This window comes from Trachypithecus francoisi, unplaced genomic scaffold (assembly GCF_009764315.1).
Source record: "Trachypithecus francoisi isolate TF-2019V2 unplaced genomic scaffold, Tfra_2.0 Lachesis_group12, whole genome shotgun sequence".
Lineage (NCBI taxonomy): Eukaryota > Metazoa > Chordata > Mammalia > Primates > Cercopithecidae > Trachypithecus > Trachypithecus francoisi.
Genome location: NW_022681457.1, coordinates 68,432,224 through 68,452,376, shown reverse-complemented (window position 1 = coordinate 68,452,376; position 20,153 = coordinate 68,432,224). Strand labels below are relative to the sequence as shown.

The 20,153-nt window shown below is 47.6% G+C and overlaps 1 protein-coding gene across 2 annotated transcripts in view; it reads left to right on the top strand.

Annotated features, from left to right (window-relative positions):
* Nucleotides 1–8,058, top strand: part of FBXO27 (F-box protein 27) — a 28,143-nt gene extending 20,085 nt beyond the window's left edge. Inside the window, exons 6-7 of one of the 2 annotated variants that reach the window (XR_004440829.1) lie at nt 3,602–3,775; nt 7,969–8,058. Coding sequence is in view for 1 of the 2 variants with exons in the window: in XM_033226150.1 (XP_033082041.1) it covers nt 3,602–3,607 (6 nt within the window). In the remaining variant the exon portion in view is untranslated. Of the gene's footprint in view, nt 1–3,601; nt 4,572–7,968 lie in introns of those variants that run through there. The other variant, XM_033226150.1, reaches the window with a different exon arrangement.
* Nucleotides 8,059–20,153: the final 12,095 nt, after the last annotated feature.

The window sequence follows — 20,153 nt, the reverse complement described above, 5'->3', positions numbered from 1 at the left end:
CTGACCTCATGATCCGCCTGCCTTGGCCTCCCAAAGTGCTGAGATTACAGGCGTGAGCCACCGCACTGGGCCAAGGAAAGGGCTTCTTCTTTGAGGAAACCATCTACAATCAACTGACTTCTTGGCTTTTTATTTCTTTTTTTTTTTTTTTTTTTTTTTTTTTGAGACGGAGTCTTGCTCTGTTGCCCGGGCTAGAGTGCAGTGGCCGGATCTCAGCTCACTGCAAGCTCCGCCTCCCGGGTTTAGGCCATTCTCCTGCCTCAGCCTCCGGAGTAGCTGGGACTACAGGCGCCCGCCACCTCGCCCGGCTAGTTTTTTTTGTATTTTTAGTAGAGACGGGGTTTCACCGTGTTAGTCAGGATGGTCTCGATCTCCTGACCTGGTGATCCACCCGTCTCAGCCTCCCAAAGTGCTGGGATTACAGGCTTGAGCCACCGCGCCCGGCCTGGGTTTTTATTTCTTTCTTTTTCTTTTTTCAAGACAGAGCCTCCCTTAGTCGCCCAGGCTGGAATGCAGTGGTGTGATCACAGCTCACTGCAACCTCCGCCTCCTGGATTCAAGCAATTCTCCTCCCTCAACCTCCCAAGTAGCTAGGATTACAGGCATACACCACCATGCCTGGCTAATTTTTGTATTTTTAGTAGAGAGAGGGCTTCACTGTGTTGGTCAGGCTGGTCTTGAACTCCTGACCTCAGGTGATCCTCCCACCTCGGCCTCCCAAAGTACTGGGATTACAGGCGTGAGCCACCACACCCAGCCATCGAATGCATTTCTAACCTGTGATTCCTGCCAAAAGCTGTACGTTCAAGGAGGGCACCTCTCAGGAACTGTGACCTCTCTGGCTGCTTCATTTCTGTTGCCTTGTGCTCAACTTTCTGGATTAGTTGCAGTTTGCAACTGTGGCCTGTAGCCTGACTCTACTTCCCCACTTCTCTCCTGCTATACACACCTTAGGAAGGCAGTTTGATTACTGAATGCAGCTGTCCCCAGAAAGGGATCGAGCTTTTGCAGGAAGCTCATTGGATGATGATTGGTTAAGAGGTTGTAGAAAACCATTTTGAAAATTTAGGATTTCTGTGTTTTTTTGTTTGTTTGTTTTTTGTTTTTTCAGACAGGGTGTCACTCTGTTGCCCAGGCTGGAGTGCAGTAGCACCATCTTGACTCACTGCAACCTCCACCTCCTAGGTTCAAGCAGTTGTCCTGCCTTAGCCTCCCAAGTACCTAGGACTATAGGCCCGCACCTCCACATCTGGCTAATTTTTGTGTTTTTTTTTTTTTTGTAGAATCGAGTTTTCACCATGTTGGCCAGGCTGGTCTCAAACTCCTGACCTCAGGTGATCCAGCCTCCTTGGCCTCCCAAAGTGCTGGGATTACAGGCATGAGCCATCATACCCAGCCTCTATTCTTGATATATAAGCTGGTAACAAAAAAAAAAAAAGAAAATTTAGAATTTCATCCTGACCAATTCCTGGACATGATGTGTCTTTCTAGTCAACTTGTATAAAAATGTTTTTTCCGTGAAATGTTTCCGTCCCTTTTGTACCCAACCCTTCTGGATGAAACATTTAGATGAGAATTTAAAAATGAGGCTTGGCGCGGTAGCTCACGCTTGTAATCCCAACACCTTGGGAGGCTGAGGCGGGTGGATCGCCTGAGGTTGGGAGTTTGAGACCAGCCTGGCTAACACAGAGAAACCCTGTCTCTATTAAAAATACAAAATTAGGCCGGGCGCGGTGGCTCAAGCCTGTAATCCCAGCATTTTGGGAGGCCGAGACGGGCGGATCACAAGGTCAGGAGATCGAGACCATCCTGGCTAACCCGGTGAAACCCCGTCTCTACTAAAAAATATAAAAAACTAGCCAGGCGAGGTGGCAGGCGCTTGTAGTCCCAGCTACTCGGGAGGCTGAGGCAGGAGAATGGGGTAAACCCGGGAGGCGGAGCTTGCAGTGAGCTGAGATCCGGCCACTGCACTCCAGCCTGGGTGACAGAGCGAGACTCCGTCTCAAAAAAAAAAAAATACAAAATTAGTAGGGTGTGGTGGCAGATGCCTGTAATCCAAGCTATTCAGGAGGTTGAGGCAGGAGAATTGCTTGAACCCGGGAGGCGGAGATTGCAATGAGCAAAGATAGTGCCATTGCACTCCAGCCTGGGCAACAAGAGCGAAACTCTGTCTCAAGAGAAAAAAAAAAAAAAGAGTTAATAAATTCAGGAAAGTTTTGGGATACAAATCAATATTGAAAATCAGGGCTCAGCACAGTGACTTATGTCTATAATTCTCAATACTTTGGGAGGCGAGGTGGGAGGATTGCTTGAGGCCAAGAGTTCAAGACCAGCCAGGGCAACAAAGGGAGACCCTCTATCTCTGTAAAAAATAAGAAAAGAGCCGGGCGCGGTGGCTCAAGCCTGTAATCCCAGCACTTTGGGAGGCCGAGACGGGCGGATCACGAGGTCAGGAGATCGAGACCATCCTGGCTAACACGGTGAAACCCCGTCTCTACTAAAAATACAAAAACTAGCCGGGCGAGGTGGCGGGCGCCTGTAGTCCCAGCTACTCAGGAGGCTGAGGCAGGAGAATGGCGTAAACCCGGGAGGCGGAGCTTGCAGTGAGCTGAGATCCGGCCACTGCACTCCAGTCCGGGCGACAGAGCGAGACTCCGCCTCAAAAAAAAAAAAAAAAAAAAAAAGAAAAGAAATTAGTTGTATTTCTATACACTAGCAATGCCAATCTGAAAATGAAATTAAGAAAACAATTCCACCTGTACACTGAAAACTACAACATTGCTGAAAGAAATTAAATAAAAGCTAAATAAATAGATACCCCATGTTCATCAATTGGAAGACTTTATATATATATATATATTATATAATACATATATATTTTATATATATTTATATATATATATATTTTTTTTTTTTTTTTTTTTGAGACGGAGTCTCGCTCTGTCACCCAGGCTGGAGTGCAGTGGCGTGATCTCGACTCACTGCAAGCTCTGCCTCTTGGGTTCACACCATTCTCCTGCCTCAGCCTCCCAAGTAGCTGGGATTACAGGCGCCTGCCACCATGCTCAGTTCATATTTTTTTGTTTGTTTGTTTTTTAGCAGAGACAGGGTTTCACCATGTTAGCCAGGATGGTCTCGATATGCCGTCCTCAGGTGATCCACCCGTCTTGGCCTCCAAAAGTGCTGGATTACAGGTGTGAGCCACCATGCCCAGCCTGTATTTTTAAGATGACAATACTCCCTAAATTGATCTACAGATTCAGTTGCAATGCCTATCAAAAAAAATTTTTGTTGCCCAGGCTGGAGTCCAGTGGCACGGTCTCAGCTCACTGCAATCTCCACCTCCCAGGTTCAAGCAACTCTCATGCCTCCGCCTTCCAGGTAGCTGAGATTGCAGGCAGGTGACACCAAGCCCAGCTAATTTTTTGTAGTTTTAGTAGAGATGGGGTTTCACCATGTTACCCAGGGTGGTCTCAAACTCCTGACTTCAAGTGATCGCCTGCCTCGGCCTCCCAAAGTGCTGGGATTACAGGCGTGAACCACTGCGCCTGGCCACGTATCAAAATTTTAAGAGCCTTTTTTTTTTTTTTTTTTTTTGCAGAAATAGGCAAACTGATCACAAAATTCACATGGAATTGCAAGAGCTTCCAAATAGCCAAAACAATCTTGAAAAAGAAGAAGAAAATTGGAGGATTCATACTTTCCAGTTTCAGAACTTACTACAAAGCTACAATAATCAGAACACTATGGCCCTGGCATAAATGATGCTGGACAGGTAAGCCCCAAAGTGGGACTTAGCCCATGAGGTTCTTGGCTTTGTCCAGGAAAGAATTCAAGGCCAAGCCAATGGTAGAAGAGAACAGCTTTACCGAAGGGGCAGTGTTATGGCTCCAGCCCTGTTACAACTCTGACTACTCCTGCACAGCAGGGCTGTAGGCAGAGACTAGCAGCTCAGGGCAGTTTTGCAGTCATTTATATCTACTTTTAACACACGCAAATTAAGGGGCGATTTATGCAGCAATTTCTAGGGAATGGGTAATAACTTTTGGGTCATCGAGTCATTGCCATGGAAGAGCGGGGGATAACTCCCTGGTGGTGTGACAGCAATGGTAAACTGACATGGTGCACTGATGGGCGTGTCTTATGGAAAGCTCCTTCCACCCCAGCCCTGTTTCAGCTAGTCCTCAATTTGGTCCAGTGTCCGAGCCCTGCCTCTGGAGTCAAGTCCCACCTCCTACCTCATAGGGAGAGACATAAATCAATGGAATAGAATCTAGAGTCCAGAAATAAACTCATACACCGATGATCAATTGATTTTCAACAACGGTGCCAAGACTGTTCAATGGGGGAATGAATCGTATTTTCAACAAATGGTGCTGGACAATCACATCAAAGGAGTGCAACTGGGTCCCTATCTCACACCATATACAGCAATTAACTCAAAGTGCCTCAAACACCTAAATGTAAGAGCTAAAACTATAACATTCATAGAATACAGAAATACATCTTTATGACCTTGATTTGGTGATTGATTCTTAGATAATACTAAAAGCACAAGCAACAATAGAAAAAAAAAAAAAAAGTAAATTTGACCTCATCAACATTTTAAACTTTTAGGCTGGGTGCAGTGGCTCACACCTCTAATCCCAGCATTTTGGGAGGCTGAGGCAGGAGGATCTCTTGAGCCCAGGAGTTCGAGACCAACCTGGCCAATATGGTGAAACCCTGTCTCTACTAAAAATATAAAAATTAGCCAGGCATGGTGGCGGCCACCTGTAGTCCCAGCTACTCAGAAAACTGAGGCCTGAGAATCACTTGAACCCGGAGGGCAGAGGTTGCAGTGAGCTGAGATCACGCCACTGCACTCCAGCCTGGGCGACAGAGTGAGACTCAGTCTCAAAAACAAGCAAACACACAAACAAACAAACAAAACCACAACTTTTGTGCATCAAAAGATGCAACAAAATAATGAAAAGACAACCCATAGACTAGGAAAGAATGTTTTGCAAATTATATATCTGATAAGGGTCTAGTATCCAAAATATATAAAGAACTCTTACAACTCAACAACAACAGACAAGCAACTCGATGGTGGTGATGGTTGTACCACACTGTGAATGTACCAAACGGGCACAGGACTTGAATAGGTATTTTTCCAAAGAAGATATACCAATGTTCAGTAAGTACATGAACAGATGTTCCACAGCATTAATCCTTAGGGAAATGCAGATCAAAGCTACAGTGAAATACCACTTCCTACCCACTAGGAAGAATATGAGTAAAAATAAAAAAAAAAAAAAGAAAACAAGTGTTGGTGATAATATGGAGAAATCGCAACCCTCACACATTGCTGATGGGAATGTAAAATGGCGCAGCTGCTTTAGAAAGCTGTTTGTCAGTTCTTCAAAAAACTAAACATAGAATTCTACTGTATGACACAGCAATTCCACTCCTACATATATACCTAAGAGGATTTAAAACAGGTGTTCAAATAAAATCTTGTACACGAATGTTCGTAACTGCATTATTCATAAGAGACAACGAGTGGAAACAGCCAAATGTCCTTCAACTGATGAATGGATAAACCAAAAGTGCTCCATCCATACAATGGGAAATTATTCCATCATAAAAGCAATAGGCCAAAACACAGGCAGGGTGCGGTGGCTCACACCTGTAATACCAGGACTTTGGGAGGCCGAGGCAGGCAGATTTCTTGAGCCCAGGAGTTCGAGCCCAACCTGGGCAACACAGGGAAACCTCATCTCTACAAAAAAATGCAAAAACTAGCCAGGCGTGGTGGTGTGTGCCTGTAGTCCCAGCTACTTGGGAGGCTGAGGTGGGAGGATCACTTGAACCTGGGAGGCAGAGGTTGCAGTGAGCTGAGATTGCACCACTGCACTCTGGCCTGGGTGACAGAGCGAGACTCCATCTCAAAAAAACAAAAGAAAAGAAAGAAAAAGAAAAATAGCTCGGCCGGGCGCGGTGGCTCAAGCCTGTAATCCCAGCACTTTGGGAGGCCAAGACGGGTGGATCACAAGGTCAGGAGATCGAGACCATCCTGGCTAACACAGTGAAACCCCGTCTCTACTAAAAAATACAAAAAACTAGCCGGGCGAGGTGGCGGGCACTTGTAGTCCCAGCTACTCGGGAGGCTGAGGCAGGAGAATGGCGTAAACCCGGGAGGCGGAGCTTGCAGTGAGCTGAGATCTGGCCACTGCACTCCAGCCTGGGCGACAGAGCAAGACTCCGTCTCAAAAAAAAAAAAAAAGAAAAGAAAAATAGCTCAAACACAAACTTGGCATCTGAGGAGGTGCAGTTAGGGGTAGGCAGTAGTGACTTTTGTCTTTCAGAACTACTCCTGGAAGCTTTCCCTTCCCCAAGAAAAATAAGAAGAAACACCCGGTCTTGCCTTTCCAAGTGGCTGGACTGCTTTGAATTCAAATTGACTGCAACCCTCCACTTGACCCCTATCCTTCCACCTGCTCACCTGCTGCCTGGGGCGGCCCAGCTCCTGGATATTCCACCAGAACGCCCACCTGGGGTTGCTGTGCACACCCCTCAGGCAGAGATACTGTTGTGGTGGACGTGCAAAACCCGTCTGGAATTGACTGCCTTGGGCATTCCCTCTGACAGCAAGGACTGAGCAGAACGGTTTGGACTAGTCTGGCAACTTTAGGGCTGAAGGACCCAGGCTGCAAGACCACACTAGGGCCCCTGAGCCTCTAATGAATGCACCTGTGGCCTGGAGTTCCCTAAACACTCTCAACTCTCCATCTCCGGGGGGCACCACGTGTGCCCTCTGGGATTGTACTTTTCTCTCACCTTTTTTTTTTTTTTTTTTTTGAGACAAGGTCTCACTCTGTCACCCAGGCTAGAGTGCAGTGGTATGATCTCAGCTCACTGCAGCTCCAAATTCCTGGCCTCAAGTGATCCTCCTACCTCAACCTCCCAAGGAGCTGGGACTATAGGTGCGCACCACCATACCTGGCTAATTTTTCATTTTTTGTAGAGATGGAATTTCTCTGTATTGCCCAGGCTGGTCTTGAACTCCTGGGCTCAAGTGATCTTCCCGCCTTACCCTCCCAAAGACATAGGCATAAGCCACCACGCCTGGCCTGGGATTGTACTTCTTGTGCTTATTGTCCCCTGATTATTAGGACACTGTCTCAGCCCTGAACGCTATTCAGATCAACTTCAACTTAGTGGACAGCTGTATCTGCTGTGCCTGAGTCAACGTCTTGAACCATATAATTCATACAGAAACAGAGGAAGCCACCTGGCTTTCGAAGACAGATCTCTATAGTTACTGGGATGTGCTTTTTTTTTTTGAGACGGAGTCTCGCTCTATTGCCCAGACTAGAGTGCACTGGCACAAACTCGGCGCACCGCAACCTCCGCTTCCCAGGTTCAAGCAATTCTCCTACCTCAACCTCCCGAGTAGCTGGGATTACAGGCATGCACCACCATGCCCGGCTAATTTTTCATATTTTTAGTAGATACAGGGTTTCTCCATGTTGGTCAGGCTGGTCTTAAACTCCCAGCCTCAGGTGATCTGCCCACCTCGGCCTCCCAAAGTACTAGGATTACAGGCATGAGCCACATGCCTGGCCAGGCCAGTTTTTCTTTGTACAATGTCTCTCCTTTTGCTTTTGTCTGATGTTTCTTTGTAATTAGATTCAGATCATACCTCGAAGAGACTTTTTTGTGTGTCCCCACTGCATTTTTAATGCGCTGCACGGTATTGATGACATTTCACCTTGATCACTTGATTTAAAGTGGTGTCTGCCAGCCATCACTGTCAAGCTACTTTCCTCTTTGTAATTAGTGTTTCGTAAGTTCTTTAAAACAGTGTAAATATCCCATTCTTCATCAACCTTTCCATTCATTCATTTATCTATGTATATCAGTATTGACTTGTGGTTTCCTATTTTATTCAGTGGGTTAAAATGTTATTCTCTGTATCCATAGGCTGGGGCTCCCGGAACAAAATTCACAGACTTGGGGGCTTCAACAACAGAAATTTACTTCTCACAATTCTAGAAGCTGGAAGTCCAAGATTGGGTGTTGGCGTGGCCAGGCGCAGTGGCTTACGCCTGTAATCTCAGCACTTTGGGAGGCCGAGGCGGGCGATCACTTGAAGTCAGGAGTTTGAGACTAGCCTGGCCAACATGGTGAAGCCCCGACTCTACTAAAAATACAAAAAATTAGCTGGGCATGGTGGCTCATGCCTGTAATCCCAGCCACTTGGGAGGCTGAGGCACAAGAATCACTTGAACCTGGGAGGCAGAAGTTGCAGTGAGCCAAGATCATACCACTGTATTCCAGCCTCAGCCTAGAGGACAGGAGACTCTGTCTCAAAAAAAAAAAAAAAAAAAAAAAAAAAGGTGTTGGCAGGTTGATGTCTTTTGTTTCTTTTGAGTGTCATGCTCTATTACCCATGCTGAAGTGCACTGGTGCAACAATAGCTCACTGCACCCTCAACCTTCCGGGCTCCCTGGGTTCAAGCTATCCTCCTGCCTCAGCCTCCCGGAGTAGCTGGGACTTCAAGGCGTGCACCACCACGCCTGGCTGATTTTTAAAATTTTTTTGTAGAGATGGGAACTCCCTTTGTTGCCCAGGCTGGTCTAGAATTCCTGGGCTCAAGTAATCCTGCTACCTTAGCCATGAGCCATGGTGCCCAGGCTGGCAGGCTTGCTTTCTCTTAAGGCCTTTCCTTGGCTTGCAGATGGCCGCCTTCTGGCTGTGTCCTCTCTCTCTCATGGCCTTTCCTCTGTGGCACACATCCTTGTTCTCTCCTTCTTACGAAAACATAGCATAATTGGCTGGGCGCTGTGGCTCACACCTGTAATCCCAGTATTTTGGAAGGCCAAGGTGGGTAGATCACCTGAGGTGAGGAGTTCAAGACCATCCTGGCCGACATGGCAAGACCCTGTCTCTACTTAAAAATACAAAAATTATCCAGGCATGGTGGCACTTGCCTGTAGTCCCAGCTACTCGGGGAGTGAGGTGGGAGGATCATTTGAGCCCAAGAGGCAGAGGTTGCCGTGAGCTGAGATCAAACCACTGCGCTCCGGCCTGGGTGATGGAGCGAGATTCCATCTCAAAAAAAAAAAAAAAAACGGGGCCGGGCGCAGTGGCTCACGCCTGTAATCCCAGGACTTTGGGAGGCCGAGGTGGGTGGATCACAAAGTCAGAAGATCAAGACCATCCTGGCGAACACGGTGAAACCCCATCTCTACTGAAAATACAAAAAAATTAGCTGGGCGTGGTGGCGGGCGCCTGTAGTCCCAGTTTCTAGGGAGGCTGAGGCAGGAAAATGGCGTGAACCCAGGAGGCGACAGAGCTTGCAGTGAGGGGAGGTCACGCCACTGCACTCCAGCCTGGGCAACAGAGTGAGACTCCGTCTCAAAAAAAAAAAAAAAAAAAAAACTCAAAGCATGATGGAATAGGGTTCCACCTTGATGACCTCATGTGATCTTAATTACCTCTCTAAAGACTCTGTCTCTAAATACAGTCACTCTAGAGATTAGGATTCAACATAGGAATCTGGGGACAGAGACACAATTCCGTTCATCACACTCTTCTTATTTATTTTGGTTCTAAAATTAGCCGAGAGTGGTGGCTCATGCCTCTAATCCTAGCACTTTGGGAGGCCGAGGAGGGCAGATCACCGGAGGTCAGGAGTTCAAGACCAGGCTGGCCAACATGGTGAAACCCTATCTCTACAAAAATACAAAAATTAGCTGGGCATGATGGTGGATGCCTGTAATCCCAGCTACTCGGGAGGCTGAGGCGGGAGAATCACTTGAACCCAGGAGGTGGAGTTTGCAGTGAACCAAGATCACGCTATTGCACTCCAGCCTGGGTGACAGAGGGAGGCTCCATCTCAAAAAATAAATAAATAAATAAAATTGCCCCAGATTCTGCCGTTTAGAGATCCTTCAAGCTGATTCCTATGTCCTTTCAATACGTCCTCATCATTCTTTAAGCACTTCCTTACTTTTCTGGCACAACAATACGTGCCAGGTTCCTCTCATACTTCCATAGTGGAGGGATGTAGAAGCCAATATCTGGGTGCTTGGTGTGTTCATTACTACTGGGGTGTCATCGCTCTCAGGCCCTCTCAGTGGACAGAACTAGGGAGTGTGTGTGTGTGTGTGTGTGTGTGTGTGTATAATGTTGATAGATGAATACATGGATAGATAGAGATAAACACACATTCTATCTATATTTATTTTTATTTTTTCTTTTTAATTTTTCTTGCCTTTTCTTTTCTTTTTTTTTTTTTTTGAGACAGAGTCTCGCTCTGTCGCCCAGGCTGGAGTGCAGTGGCCAGATCTCAGCTCACTGCAAGCTCCGCCTCCCAGGTTTACGCCATTCTCCTGCCTCAGTCTCCCGAGTAGCTGGGACTACAGGCACCTGCCACCTTGCCCGGCTAGTTTTTTTTTTTTTTTTGTATTTTTTAGTAGAGACGGGGTTTCACCATGTTAGCCAGGATGGTCTCGATCTCCTGACCTCGTGATCCGCCCATCTCTGCCTCCCAAAGTGCTGGGATTACAGGCTTGAGCCACCGCACCTGGCCTTTTCTTGCCTTTTAACAGTCCTACTGCAGAATAGATTTATTTATCTAACTCTTTATATACATATATTGACAACCATAAGTTCCCACTGCCCTGTGGTAGACCCAGAGATGTGCCACTCAGATCCCATTCCAAGAAAGAGCTTGCAGCGAGGTGTGATGGCTCACACCTATAATCCCAGCACTTTGGAAGGCCGAGGCAGGAGGCCTGCTTGAGCCCAGGAGTTCAAGACCAGTCTAGGCAACATAGCAAGACCACATCTCTACAAAAAATACACAAAATTAGCCAAGCGTGGCGACACATGCCTGCAGTCCCAGCTACTCAGGAGGCTGAAGCGGGAGGATCACCTGAGCCCAGGAAGTTGAGGCTTCAGTGAGCTGTGATTGCGCCAGTGCACTCCAGCAAGACCCTGTCTCAAAAAAACAACACAAAACAAAACAGAAAGAGAAAGAGAAAGAAAACAAAGCACTAGCCCCTCAGCTACAGGGAGTTTGCTAAACAATGACCTTCTTCCAGTAGCTCCCTCAGGGTCTGCTTCGGCTTGGAGCCAAGGCAAGCTCTACTTGTGGTGGTTTCCAGTCAACGAATGAACAAGGTGATAACACCTGAGCCATGGCAGCCAAGCCATTTCCACACAATACCAACTCCTCTAACAGGCAGCCTTTGCTCCAGAGCTCCCCGCCTGGCTGCCAGAGATGTCCTCAAGTTTGCATCACGGCCTGATAGCTCCTCTTCACGAATAGTTTTCTTTCCTTTTCCTTTTTTTTTTTTTTGAGGCAGAGTTTTGCTCTCGTTGCCCAGGCTGGAGTGAAATGGCGCCATCTCAGTTCACCGCAACCTCTGCCTCCTGGGTTCGAGCAATTCTGCCTCAGCCTCCTGAATAGCTGGGATTACAGGCATGCACCACCACGCCTGGCTGATTTTTTGTATTTTTTGTATTTTTTGTATTTTTAGTAGAGACGGGGTTTCACCATGTTGGTCAAGCTGGTCTCAAACTCCTGACCTCAGGTGATCCGCCCACCTTGGCCTCCCAAAGTGCTGGGATTACAGGCATGAGCCATCGCACCTGGTCAATACTTTTCATTTCACAAGTGTTACTCCTTGAAAATGCTTTTGCACTTTTTTTTTTTTTTGGAAGCAAGGTCTTGCTCTGTCGCCCAGGCCCAGGAGTACAGTGGCACAATCATAGCTTGCTGCAGCCTCAACCCCCTGGGCTCAAGTGATCCTCCTGCCTCAGCCTCCTGAGTAACTAGGACTACATGTCAACCACTATGCCCAGGTAATTTTTTATTTTTTGTAGAGACAGGGTCTCACTATGTTGCCCAGGCTGGTCTCAAACTCCTAGCCTCACATGATCCTCCCAAAGGGCTGGGATTATAAGTGTGAGGCACCGTCTCTGGCCTGCACTTCAAAATCCAACTCAGGATTGCTTCCTAGTGAAGCAGAACCACACAGCTTCTACCAGGAGTGGTCTGAGAAGGCAGATGGTAACATGAGACTTGGGAACCAAATCTCTCAGCGCCTGGCTGACAATGAGGACACCATCCCAGGGGGTAGGGGAAGCACAGTCCCTGGCACAGGTGACAGTCCAGTTGTTGAAACTGTCACCAGTGGAGGTTTAGGAGAATGTGCTGGTTGGGGAGATGCATGGGCAAATGAGTTGATTCAGCCTTTTGAGATATACGGCAGGAAAACTAAATACAAGGAAAATGGAACGGGATGATTATTACCACATTGCCTGACATCGTCAGGCATCAGATGAAAGACTAGGGGGTGAGGCTGAGCACAATGGTTCATGCCTATAATCCCAACACTTTGGGAGGCTGAGGTGGGTGGATCACTTGAGGTCAGGAGTTCAAGACCAGCCTGGCCAACATGGCGAAACCCCATCTCTACTAAAAATACAAAAATTGGCCAGGCACGGTGGCTCACGCCTGTAATCCCAGTACTTTGGGAGGCTGAGGCAGGGGGATCACCTGAGGTCAGGAGTTCGAGACCAGCCTGGCCACCATGGAGAAACCCCATCTCTACTAAATATACAAAAATTAGCCGGGTGTGGTGGCACGCACCTGTAATCCCAGCTACTCAGGAGGCTGATACAAGAGAATCCCTTGAACCCAGGAGGCGGAGGTTGTAGTGAGCCGAGATTGCACCACTGCACTCCAGCCTGGGTGACAGAGCAAGATTCCATCTCAAAAAAAAAAAAAAAAAAAAATTAATGATTAAATGAGTTATCACGGAAATGGGTTTGGCATAAAAAGTCAGTTTGGCTCTCAGTGCACGACTCTTGGCCATGATGCCTTTTGCCATATTATGACGCAGTCCAAGACCCTCACCAGAGGCTGACCAGAAGAAAATCCTCAGCCTTGGACTCCCCAGCCTCCAGAACTGTAAGAAATAAACCTCTTTTCTTTTTTTTTTTTTTTTTTTGAGACAGAGTCTCGCTCTGTCGCCCAGGCTGGAGTGCAGTGGCCGGATCTCAGCTCACTGCAAGCTCCGCCTCCCGGGTTCACACCATTCTCCTGCCTCAGCCTCCCGAGTAGCTGGGACTACAGGCACCCGCTACCTTGCCCGGCTAGTTTTTTGTATTTTTTAGTAGAGACGGGGTTTCACCGTATTAGCCAGGATGGTCTCAATCTCCTGACCTCGTGATCTGCAGGCGCCCACCACCACCCCAGCTAATTTTTTGTATTTTTAGTAGAGACAGAGTTTCACTGTGTTAACCAGGATGGTCTCAATCTCCTAACCTCGTGATTCGCCCACCTCGGCCTCCCAAAGTGCTAGCATTACAGGCGTGAGCCACCGCGCCCTGCCTAAAGGTAATTTTTCTAATTAAGTTGGATACGTGTTACAGGATTTTGGTAGGTTCCTTTTATCAGATTGAAGACTATTATCATGGCTTATTGTAGCCACAAACTCCTGGACTCAAGCAATCCTCCTGCCTCAGCGTCCTGATTAACTGAGACTACAGGAGTGTGCCTCCACACCTGGCTAATTTTTTAATTTTTGTAGCAACAGGGTCTTGCTTTGTTGCCCAGGCTGGTTTCAAACTCCTGGCTTCAAGTGATCCTCCCATCTTGGCCTTGAAAAGGGCTGGGATTAGAGGTGTAAGCCACTGTGCACAGCCTAGAGTGTCAAATTTTATCATATGATTTTTATCCTTTCATCTGTTAATATGATGTATTACATGAATATGTTTTCTTTCTAAATTTTTTTTTTCTTTTATTGAGATGGAGTCTCTCTCTGCCACCCAGGCTGGAGCACAGTAGCAAGATCTCGGCTCGTTGCAACCTCTGCCTCCTGGGTTCAAGTGATACTCCTGTATCAGCCTCCCAAGTAGCTGGGACTGCAGGCCCCTGCCACCACATCCGGCTAATTTTTGTATTTTTAGTAGAGACAGGGTTTCACTGTGTTGGCCAGGCTGGTTTTGAACTCCTGACCTCAAGTGATCTGCCCACCGCAGCCTCCCAAAGTGCTGGGATTACAGACGTGAGCCACTGTGCCTGGCCTCTTTCTAAATTTTTGTTGTCAAATACATCGTAGGTACAAAGGCGTGCTGGATGCTGTAATATGCCACCCACATCCCCCTCTTCAGGACGGAGGCAATCTTTCTGCCAGCTGCCTGGGGTGTTGGTAGCTGATGGCTTACAGCTGCACCTTTCTTGGGGACTTCAGCTGAAGAAAGCCATCTGGCTCAAGGTTATCCCCAGTCCCCAGGGGCAGCCCACATTCTATATCTGGTTCATAAGGAAGTACAAAGGCCTGGCCCCATGCCTCAGCCAGGGATCCCTCGGACAGGCCACCCCAGCTCCCTGGCTGAGGCTCTGGTGGCAAGCACATCACGCTTCCATGTGTCCCTCTGCCCACCTTGCCCTCCTCTCTTCCTTAGATGTTCCCTCCACAGAGCACTCCCCCAAAACCATCTGCCTGCAAATCTCCACCTCAGAGTCTGTTTCCCAGGAAACCCCACATAAGTAAAAAAGTATGTGTGCTTGTATATTTATTTTTAAACGATAATAAAATACTTATCTGTCTACCAACTAAGTTCTGAAATGGAATATTACCAGTGCTTTAGAAGCCTGCTTTCCTTTCCCTTCCATTGTACTCAGAGATCATCAATAATCTGATTTTTTTTTTTTTTTTTTTTGAGACAGGGTCTTGCTCTGTCACCCAGGCTGGAGTGCAGTGGTGTGATCTCAGCTCACTGCAGCTTCTATCTCCTGGGCTCAAGGGATCCTCCCACCTCAGCCTCACAAGTAGCTGGGACTACAAGTGTGAGCCAGAACACCTGGCTAATTTTTGTTGTTTTTGCTGTTGTTGTAGAGACGGGGGTCTTACTATGTTGCCCAGGCTGGTCTCAAACTGCTGGGCTCAAGTGCTCCTCTTGCCTTGGCCTCTCAAAGTGCTGGGATTACAGGCGTGAGCCACCATTCCTGGCCTTTTATTTGTTTTATAATTTTTATTTATTTAAAATAAATAAATAAATATATATATACACACATTTTTTTTTGAGATGGAGTCTCACTCTGTCACCCAGGCTGGAGTGCAGTGGTACAATCTCCGCTTGATCTTGGCTCACGGCAACCTCCGTCTCCTGGGTTCAAATGATTCTCCTGCCTCGGCCTCTCGAGTAGCTGAGATTACAGGCACGTGCCACCACGCCCAGCTAACTTTTTGTATTTTTAGTAGAGATGGGGGAATCTCACCATGTTGGCCAGGCTGGTCTCAAACTCCTGACCTCAAGTGATCTGGCCACCTCGGTCTCCCAAAGTGCTGGAATTATAGATTTGAGCCACCACACCTGGCCTGATTTGTTTTTTTAGAGAGGTAGAACTGAGAATGATAACTTTCAATTTTTAGGTCATGACCAATGGATACAATTTTTTAAATGAAATTCAATAGGGAACATCAGAGTGCACCGCACACAGCAAGGGGTAAATATTGCTGCAGAAATTCTACTTTTAGGTGTATTGATTGTTGTGTAAAATATATTTCTGTTTTTTTTTTTTTTCTTGTTTTTTTTCTTTTTTTTTGAGATGGAATGTTGCTGTCTCACCCAGGCTGGAGTGCAATGGCGTGATCTCAGCTCACTGCAATCTCTGCCTCCCAGGTTCAAGTGATTCTCCTGCCTCAGCCTCCCAAGTAGCTGGGATTACAGGTGCCCACCAACACACCTGGCTAATTTTTGTATTTTTGTAGAGACAGGGTTTCACCATGTTGGCCAGACTGGTCTTGAACTCCTGAACTCCTTGAACCGTACCCGGCCAGAATGCATTTCTTACTCAGGTTACGGTTACAAAATCTAGAGAAACACTGGCCTGGAAGTTCATAGCACATACCCAGAAAGAACTGATGTTACAACCTTCTGAACCTTTTCTCATTCCACATGCCATCTTCAGGGAGCGGCACTCTGATTTCACCAGCTGCCAGACCCAAGAGCCTGGCTTGTCCTGGACTCCTGTCTCTCCCCATTTCTCACACCAAATCCAGTCCAGCAGCAAATCCATTTGTCTTTCCTTCAAAGGACATTCAGAACACGCCTGACTTCTGCCATCACCCCTCAGACAGGATCACCCCACAGCTGGGTTATCACTCCTCCACCTTGCAGAGAGCAGAACCCTGAGAGAGTGCCCTGCACATAACAGGTGTTAGGCAGGGCGTGGTGGCTCACACCTGTAATCCCAGCACTTTGGGAGGCTGAGGCAGGAGGATCACTCGAGCCCAGGAGTTCAAGACCAGCCTGGGCAACATAGCGAAACTCTGTCTCGATTAAAAAAAAAAAAAAAAAAAAAAAACAGGCTTGGCGCGGTGGCTCAAGCCTGTAATCCCAGCACTTTGGGAGGCCGAGGCGGGCGGATCACGAGGTCAGGAGATCGAGACTATCCTAGCTAACATGGTGAAACTCTGTCTCTACTAAAAATACATAAAAATTAGCCGGGTTTGGTGGTGGGTGCCTGTAGTCCCAGCCACTTGGGAGGCTGAGGCAGGAGAATGGCGTAAACCCGGGAGGCGGAGCTTGCAGTGAGCCGAGATCGCACTACTGCACTCCAGCCTGGGGGACAGAGCAAGACTCCATCTCAAAAAAAAAAAAAAAAAATCAAAAAATTAGCTGAGTATGGTGGTGCACACCTGTAATCCCAGTTACTTAGGAGACTGAGGCAGTAGGAATGCTTGAGTCCAGGAGTTAGAGGCTACAGTGAGCTATGATGGCACCACTGTACTCCAGCCTGGGCAAGAGTGAGACCCTGTCTCAAAGAAAGAAACAAAACAAAACAAAAAGGTGTTGCATGCAGTAGGCGCTCATCTCTGGATTGACTGGTGGCAGGGCTGGGCTTGGAGGCTGCTTGGCCAGCCTCCTCCTTCCATGCCCCTCCAGCCTGCCCAAAGCCTGTTATCTGACCTCCCCCAACATGGGCTCCTCGCCCAAGCCTCCAGCCTCTGAGGTTTGTAATCTGAGCCTGGCAGCTGCACACGGTGCCGCCCCTAGGCTGGTAGATGACAGATGAGTTGCATCCCCCTCGCACTCTGTTGACACTGTGAGAGCCGATCCCTCCCAGGAACAATCTACAGCGTCCCCAAGGGGCCCTCTGAGACCTGCCTGTTCATCTCTGGGTCACAACCCCAACATCAGCCTGGCCAAGAGGAAAGCTGGCCAAAGGGGTGACAGGGAGTATCATCCGCACGCCAGGCATCATGTAACTACTCTCAGGGGCAGTGGCCAGGCCAGACGGCGAGATGGAATGCAGAAGGAATGCAGAATAGAGCTGGGCGACAGAGAGACCGGCTGAAGCCAGTCCAGCCTCTAGCCACCTGGGTAGCTACAGACTTCCCTCTAATGTCACTGGTTAGGAAAGTGAGCTGATGATACACCATGAACCCAGATTGAAGGCCAGACAACCAAACCTTTGTAGCCCATGAAGTCCATTTGTTATGGTAACAATTTTAAAAGCGCTCAGCGGGGTTTTTGAAAAGGTTGGGTTTTTTGTTTTGTTTTGTGACAGCGTCTTGTTCTGTTGCCCAGGCTACAGTGCAGTGGTGCAAACACAGCTCACTGCAGCCTTGACTTCCTGGGCTCAAGCGACCCTCCCACCTCAGCCTCCCACGTAGCTGGGACCATGGATGCGTGCCACCACACCCATCTAATTTTTTAAATTTTTTGTAGAGATAGGGGTCTCCCTAGGTCGCCCAGGCTGGTCTCGAACTCCTGGGCTCCAGTGATCCTCCTGCCTCAGCGTCCCAAAGTGCTGGGCTTACAGGTGTGAGCCACCATGCCAGGCTAAGGTTTTTTTCTATAACTAGAAAGTCAAAACTCACTTTCCAATAATAAATTATCTGGCCAAGAATTAATCTCACCTAGCTAGCAAAATTGTTATCTTTTCTCTCTTTTTTTTTTTTTTTATTAAGAATAGAGGCAGGAGGCCAGGTACAGTGGCTCACGCCTATAATCCCAGCACTCTGGGAGGCCGAGGAGGGTGGACCACTTGAGGTCAGGAGTTCTAGACCAGCCTGGGCAACATGGCAAAACCCTGTATCTACAAAAAGTAGAAAAATTGGTTGGGCATGGTGGCATGCACCTGTAGTCCCAGCTGTTCGGAAGGCAAAAGCGGGAAGACGGCTTGAGCTCAGGAGGTTGAGGTTGCACTGAGCCATGATTACACTACTGCACTTCAGCCTGGGCTGCAGAGTGAGACCCTGTCCCCACCACAAAAAAAAACAATAATAAATAAGAGGCCAGGAGCGGTGGCTCACGCCTGTCATTCCAGGACTCTAGGAGGCCAAGGTGGATGGATCATTTGAGGTCAGGAATTCAAGACCAGCCTGGCCCACATGGTGAAATCCCATCTCTACTAAAACTACACAAAAAAATTAGCCGGGCATCGTGGCAGGTGCCTGTAATCCCAGCTACTCTGGCTGAGGCAGGAGAATCACTTGAACCCGCGAGGCAGAGGGTTGCAGTGAGTTGACATCACACTACTACACTCCACACTCCGGCCTGGGCAACAGAGCACGACTCCGTCTCAAAAAATAAATTAATTAAATAAAATAATAATGATGATAATAATAATAATAAATAAGAACAGAGACAGGGTCTCCCTTTGTTGCCCAAGCTGATTTCTAACTCCTGGCTTCCAGTGATTCTCCCACTTTGGCCTCCCAAAGTACGGGGATTACAGGCGTGAGCCACTGTGCCTGGCCAGTAAAATTGTTTTCTTATGTGTGTCTTTTCATGTTCAGCCAGGAAGGCTTAAAATCGAATAGAGAGATGAAGGAAATCAAAGTTCCAGAATTAAGACTTTTATGTTATATTTAAGAATCCTCAGGCTGGGCACATTGGCTCACACCTGTAATCCCAGCACTTTGGGAGACTGAGGCGAGTGGATCACCCGAGGTCAGGAGTTCAAGAGAAACCCCGTCTCTACTAAAAATATAAAAACTAGCCAGGAGTGGTGGTATGCACCTGTAATCCCAACTACTTGGGGGGCTGAGGCAGAAGAATCATTTGAACCCGGGCAGTGGAGGTTGCAGTGAGCCAAGATCTCACTACTGCACTCCAGCCTGGGCGACACAGCAAGACTCCATCTCAAAAAAAAAATCATCTGGGCTATTTGGTATTTTAAGTATTTGTAATGTTTAAAAGAGTTTGGGTCAGGCACAGTAGCTCATGCCTGTAATCCCAGCACTTTGGGAGACCGAGGTAGGCTGATCATGAGGTCAGGAGTTCGAGACCAGCCTGGCCAACATGGTGAAACCCTGTCTCTACTAAAAATACAAAAATTAGCCTGGCATGGTGGCACGCACCTGTAATCTCAGCTAGTCAGGAGACTGAGGCAGGAGAATCTCTTTAATCTGGGAGGCCGAGGTTGCAGTGAGCCAGGATCACACAACTGCACTCCAGCCTGAGTGACAGAGCGAGACTCTGTCTCAAAAATAAAAAATAAAAATAAATTTAAAAATGAAAGAGTTTGGAGGCCAGGCCTGGTGGCTCACACTTGTAATCCCAGCACTTTGGGAGGCCAAGGCAGGCAGATCACGAGGTCAGGAGTTGGAGACCAGCCTGGCCAACAACTTCATCTCTATTAAAAATACAAAAATTAGCTGGCCATGGTGGCGGGCACCTGTAATCCCAGCTACTCAGGAGGCTGAGGCAGGGGAATCGCTTGAACCCGGAAGGCAGAGGTTGAATGAGCCAAGATAGCGCCACTGCACTCCAGCCTGGGCGACAGAGCTAAACTGCATCGCGGGGAAAAAAAAGAGTTTGGCATATTAGGAAATGTGACACGTTTATCCTGTAAATTTAAGTCTTCCAAGGTAAAATGTGTAATTGTGTAAATTCATTGCTGTGGACTTGTAATTTTCCACTGAAGCATGAGTAAAATAATTTGACTCTAAGTAAGTAAATGCTACTGGGATGTTTTAAAGATTTTGATATGTTTAATTTATTATAAGCGTTAAGTACTGGCCAGGCGCAGTGGCTCATGCCTGTAATCCCAGCACTTTGGGAGGCCAAGGTGGACGGATCACAAGGTCAGGAGATCGAGACCATCCTGGCTAACACAGTGAAACTCCGTCTCT